The sequence below is a fragment of the Erithacus rubecula genome (genome assembly GCF_903797595.1).
Source record: "Erithacus rubecula genome assembly, contig: scaffold_193_arrow_ctg1, whole genome shotgun sequence".
NCBI classification, from domain to species: domain Eukaryota; kingdom Metazoa; phylum Chordata; class Aves; order Passeriformes; family Muscicapidae; genus Erithacus; species Erithacus rubecula.
Genome location: NW_027636120.1, coordinates 112,316 through 117,955, shown reverse-complemented (window position 1 = coordinate 117,955; position 5,640 = coordinate 112,316). Strand labels below are relative to the sequence as shown.

The 5,640-nt window shown below is 61.0% G+C and overlaps 1 protein-coding gene across 1 annotated transcript; it reads left to right on the top strand.

Moving 5' to 3' along the window:
* Window positions 1–360: 360 nt before the first annotated feature.
* Window positions 361–3,572, top strand: LOC306815709 (serine/threonine-protein kinase pim-1-like; the record flags this gene model as incomplete). Its single annotated transcript, XM_079332268.1, has 8 exons — window positions 361–479; window positions 742–1,076; window positions 1,167–1,273; window positions 1,407–1,457; window positions 1,662–2,028; window positions 2,601–2,777; window positions 3,032–3,186; window positions 3,413–3,572. 7 exons carry the CDS (start codon window positions 361–363, stop codon window positions 3,136–3,138), a joined length of 1,263 nt encoding a protein of 420 aa, XP_079188394.1. The 3' UTR covers window positions 3,139–3,186; window positions 3,413–3,572.
* Window positions 3,573–5,640: the final 2,068 nt, after the last annotated feature.

Genomic DNA, 5,640 nt, shown 5'->3' with positions numbered 1-5,640 from the left:
TTAGTGTTGCACTGCTTCTCCATGCCATTAAGTCCAAATGGATCTCACCTCTAAGATCAATGACTTGTGAGTCTTAGACACTCTAAAATACCATAAGCTACAAACAGTTTGCCTTGCCCAGGTTTTGCTGGAAAGCAATGCTGGAGATATAAGGGCAGTGCTTGGCTCGGGCAGGAATCCTCCAGCCAGGGAATGAGCTCCGAGAGTGTCTGAGCCTCAGCAGGACCAGTGCACAGCAGGGACCCAGGGGATTCCCGTGTCACCGTGTGGGAGTCAGGACTCGGGGCTTGGCTCAACAGGGCAAAGTTCTCGTTCCGGGACAGACTCAGGGGCTGCCCCCGGGGCGCGCGGGGCTCGGCCATGGGGCGAGTGGGGCGAGCGTGGAACGGACACGCGGACGAGCGAACACACGGACAAACGGCCCCGGGGGTTCAGTTGCGAGAGCAGCAGCGGCAGCAGCGGCAGCAGCAACAGCGGCAGTAGAAGCAGCGAGTCTACAGATCCTCTGGATCTCTTGTTCCTCTCCCTCTCCCGCATTCCCGCACCCTCTTCCCCGGTGTCCCGTTCCCCGACCCTCTGCCTCTCTTCCCTTCTCCCCCTCTTCCCCTTCCGGGCCATGTTCCCAGCCCGCCCCCGGCCCCGGGCGGGGCTGCCCCTGCCCCGTCGCCGTCCCCGCCCCCGGCCCCATCCCCGCCCATCCCGTCGCAGTCCCGCCTCCGCCCAGCTCTGGCTGTACTGGAGGTGGCGCTGCTGGGCGGGCATCATTGCCTGGAGCTGCGGCAGCATCGTCTCCCTTTGGCTCCGCCTGGCCCGAGCCCGGCCCCGGCCCCGGCCCCGGCCCCGACGCGGGGTCCAGTCCCGGCCCCGGCCCCGGCCCCGGCCCCGGCCCCGGCCCCGGCCCCGATCCCGATCCCGATCCCGATCCCGATCCCGATCCCGGTCCCGGCTCCTCCCGGGACCCGCGAAGGACACACGTGGCGCGGCCCCTCCCGCCGCCTCCGCGGCGGCGTCCCCGGCCCGAGCTCCGCTGCTCGGCAGCGCGGCCGCCGGCCCCGAGCCGCCGGGGCCCGGGGCGGGTGGGGATGCCCGGCCCGGGGCGCTCGGGGAGCGCTCGGGGGCCGTGTGTGGCCCCGGGCCGAGCGCTGATGGCTGCATGTCGCCCGCAGGGGAGGCGCAGGAGGCCCTGCAGGAGCGGTACCGGATGGGTTCCCTGCTCGGCAGAGGCGGCTTCGGCAGCGTCTTCTCGGGGACGCGTCTCGCGGACGGCGCCCCGGTGAGTGGCGGGGCCGGCGGCGGGCGGAGGACGGTGGAGGAGGGTGGAGGAGGAGAAAGAGGAGGTAGAGGAGGACTCCAGGGCGTGGCGGAGCGGGCGGCAAGCTGAGCCGGCTGCCGCTTCTTGCTCGCAGGTCGCCATCAAATGCGTGCCACGGGATCGCATCCAGCACTGGGGCGAGCTGGTGAGTGAATGGGGCCAGCGGTAGAAGGCGGGGCGTGCCGGGCGGAGAGGAGCCGGGGCCCGGCAGGGTGGGAGCCGCCGGGAGCCCTGCAGGGAGAGCGGGCGTGGGGTGAGCGGGGGGTGCAGAGCATCCCGGGCTGGCTGAGGAGCCCCAGAGCCCTGGCACGGCCTCAGCCCCGCTGACGGCATCGTGCTCCTCGCGCAGCCCGACGGCGCCCGTGCGCCCCTGGAGATTGTGCTGCTGGACAAGGTGTCGTCTGGGTGTGCTGGTGTCATTCAGCTCCTGGAGTGGGTTGAGCTGCCCAACAGCTTCTTATTGGTGCTGGAGCGTCCGGAGCGGTGCCAGGACCTCTCGGCTGTGCTGGCCGAGCGGAGGTTCCTGCCGGAAGAGGAGGCGCGGGGACTGTTCCGCCAGGTGCTGGACGCCGTGCGGCACTGCACCAGCTGCGGGGTCCTGCACAGGGACATCAAGCCCGAGAACATCCTGCTCGACCTGGCCACCGGGCAGCTGAAATTGATTGACTTTGGCTGTGGCACCTTCCTCCAAGACGCAGCCTACACCCAGTTTGCAGGTGAGCCCTCCCAAGGGATGCTCCTAGGCATCTCATGGCCCAAGCCTGGGTGTAGCCCTCGGACTTCCCCCTGTTGCAGCTGGGATGGGATTAATGCTTGAGACAAGTTGATTTGGGTGGGGGCGTGAGGGGCCCCTGGGCTGGGGCTGGAGCTGGGGCAGGTAGGGCAACAAAAACCCCCGTGGGGGTAGCAGGGAGGGGGAGTCTGACCCCGTGCCCCAGCTGGTTTGCTGTCCAGGCGAGGAAGGGCTTGAACTGCTCTTCTCCCCTCATTTACATTGGCTTATTAACATTTTTGAGGGCCAGCAGGGAATAGAGTGGGTTTTTTTCACCACTGGGTGGGTTTTTCTTTTGTGTGTCATGGTTAGGCCTTCCCAGGGCTTCTGCTGCCCTCTTCCAGCACCAGTGGCTTCTTTCCCAGCCCCAAGTTTGTACACGAGTCCCACGTGCTGGCGAGAGGGCACCGGGTCACACCACGTGCCACTGGGGCAGTCTTTGCATGCCCAGGGATGCTGGGGCCAGGCTCTGGGAGCAGCAGCATCCCCCTGATGAGCTCCATCTGTATTCCATAGGAACTCTGTCCTACAGCCCCCCAGAGTGGATCTACCACCAACGCTACCACGGCGAGGCAGCAACGATCTGGTCCCTGGGCCTCCTGCTGTACCACCTGGTCACAGGGAAGCACCCATTCAGGAGGGGCCAGGAGACGATCTGGGGACGAATCTTGTTCCCACGGCGGCTCTCTCAAGGTGGATGGATCCTCATCTCTGGGCATCTCTGGGAGGGAATACCAGTGCTGGGAGACAGCAGCGGGCTCATGAGCATCCTGCTGTGGCAGCTGCTGAGGGGGGTGGCACAGGTCCTGCTCTCCTGCTCGTCTCCAAACAGAGAATCTATGGGGAAGTTTAGGCACAGCTCTGGGCACACCCAGCATGGCCTGGGCATGAGAATGGGGGGGGGCAACTTCTCCAACTGACTGGCGATTTCTGCTTTCTCTCTTCAGAGTGCCAAGATATTATTAAGAGGTGTTTGTCCATGCAACCCTTGGACAGGCCATCCTTACAAGACCTTTTCCACCATCCTTGGCTGCAGGGCGTTCGTCTGCCCTAGAAGATGGGAGAGATGCACGTTGCACAGTTGCATCCAGAGGCCTGGCAAGTAACAGCTCCACACATCTCTTGGGAATCAGTGGCAGTCCAAACCAGCCTGCCTTTACCTCTGAGCAGGGGTCATCAGAAGGGAACACACAGCTCTTGGGCTGGAGCTGAGCTGGAGACCTGGGGTGGCAAGCACTGGTGGCCACCTTCCCACCTAGTTTTGCTTATTTGGTCCACCAAGGGCTGGGGCCCTGGGCAGAACACTGACAGCCTGGTCTGGCCCCCAGGACAAGAGAAGGAGTCCCTGGAGAAGCTGTACCAGGTGGGGCTGCTGCTGGAGACACCAAGGACAACCTCAAGGACAACAATCTCTTCCTCAACCTGGCCAGCTGAAGATGATGGACTTTGATTCTGGCACCTTCCTCAGAGACACACTCTGCACCCCGTTTGCAAGTGAGTTCACAGCCAGGGGGAAGCTGCCAGATCTGGGCATGGCACAGCCTGGCCAGGCACCAAAGGCTCCCCCTCTTACTGGGGTGGATGCCACAAAGTCTTCAGTAGGCTGCCAAGCTGCTTTTTGGCTCTGGGCAGCTGCTGAGGGGCTGGGTGTGCCATGGTGGCTGCAGGCTGGGCACACGTGCTGCCCTCCTGCTCTGCTCCCAGGGGCAGCAGTGACTGGGAGGTTTGTGCCCAGCTCTGGGCACAGCCAGCACGGCCTGGGCACTGCGGGGTCGGGACAAGGGGGACAGGAGCCTTCGGCTGACGGGCGGGTTCTGGTTTCTCTCCTTGCAGCCGGGCTCTGCGGATGCTGAGGCAGCTCTGGGCTGTGCCAGGGCTCTGCTGGGCTCAGCCCTGGGCACAGGGCTCTGCCCTCACAGGGCTCTGACAGCTTTGCACCAGACGAGCCCGTTCCGAGCGCACCGCCTGAGCTTTCTGCTTTGCAGGTGAGTGAGACGCTCCTGCAGGCCAAGGGTTTGCTGTTAGGGACACACACCCAATGGGCAAGAACCCACACTCTCCACGGTGCCAGCTGAACCTCTGGATTTCCACAGGATGTCCCACTCTTCATTCTTTTTTGGCTGGAATTGTGCAGTTGCACTTTCTTCTTCCTCTAGAAGTGCCACGAGTGGGCAAAACCTGGCGAGGGGCCGTGTTCCTAAGGCAGTGCAGCCTGGAGCTGATGGAAGGAGAATTTCCGTTCTGCACTCCCAAACCAAGCAAAAAGCTGTAAGTGGGACTTTCCATCTTTAAGAAGCCCCTGACAGTTTCAAAGGGAATGTGCAGCTCTTTCACAGGGTGAGAAGGAAGAGCATCTCCTAAAGGATTTGGGCAGTGACAGAGTTTAGATTGCCAGTCTTGCCAGGAGCTGGCAGGGCACAAAACAATTTCTTCTTGCTTCACTCCAATTCCACCACAATTTAAAATAACTATATTGGAAATAAACCTCAAAATCTTTTTAAAAAAGGTTACTGAGGCCAGTAAAATGGATCAATGTCATCAACTCATTTACAAAGTAAATAACTGAGTTTTCTGCTGCCAAAGATCAGTTATTAAACTGAATTAAAAGTTACGGAAGATTTTTCACTGCAAACTTGGGGTTTTTTTTTATCTTTCACATTTTATAGAGGTTTCTTCTTTTCTTTTTCTTTTTCTTTTGTTTAAAACAGAAAACATGCCATAAAATAGGAGTGTCTTCTGTTCCTGGTTCCCGTGTGGAGCAGCTCCTTCCCGCTGGCTGAGCTGTTCAGGCAGAGCAGTCTCTGGAAGAGACTCGCAGGCTCCCTGTTTGCTGTGCTGCCCCACTTGTGCCCAGCCAGCTTTTTTTTTTTTTTTTAATTCTTTGCACTTTTGCGTTATATAAATTACTCTGTTCCTTAAGTTGGTGTCCGTGTCTTCGGTGCTGACCTTGCCCATTGGCAAAGCAGATATTGTGGGCCCCATAGAACCAAAGATGCCTTGTGACACTGTGGGGCCTGGTGTGACGAGGAGACCATTGTGAGACTGTGGGGCTCCATGGAACCATGGGGACCATTCTGACACTGCAGAGACTTACATTACCTAGGGTTCCTTCTTTTCCTCTCCCTGTCCTTGCCCCAGCCCAACAGTGCAGGTGACATAGTCATGGTTACCTTCTGTAGCAACAACTGGAGGCACGGCTGGTCAGGGACAGCCACTCTGTGTCTGGAATGCTCAGCAGATCCTCAGCTTGGGCATTTCCTGCAGCCCCCGGGCCAGCCCCGCTGCCCAGCACAGCATCAGAGTTGGCCCCAGGGTTCCTCAGGCAGCTGCTGCTGCCCCAGGGACAGGGCAGCCTCTTTCCAGGGCTTCTCTGCATCCCAGGGGCTCCTGCTCTGCTCCTGGCACATGCCAGCTGCCCACAGAGCCTGTGCCAGGGGAACACGTCTGTGCTGGCCTGAGCAGCCACTGCTGCAGCCCCTGCCCTGCTCCCAGAGCCCGAGCTGGGGCTGCTGCTCTGCAGAGCACGGGGGCTGTGCTGCCCGGGGCCCTGGGCTGC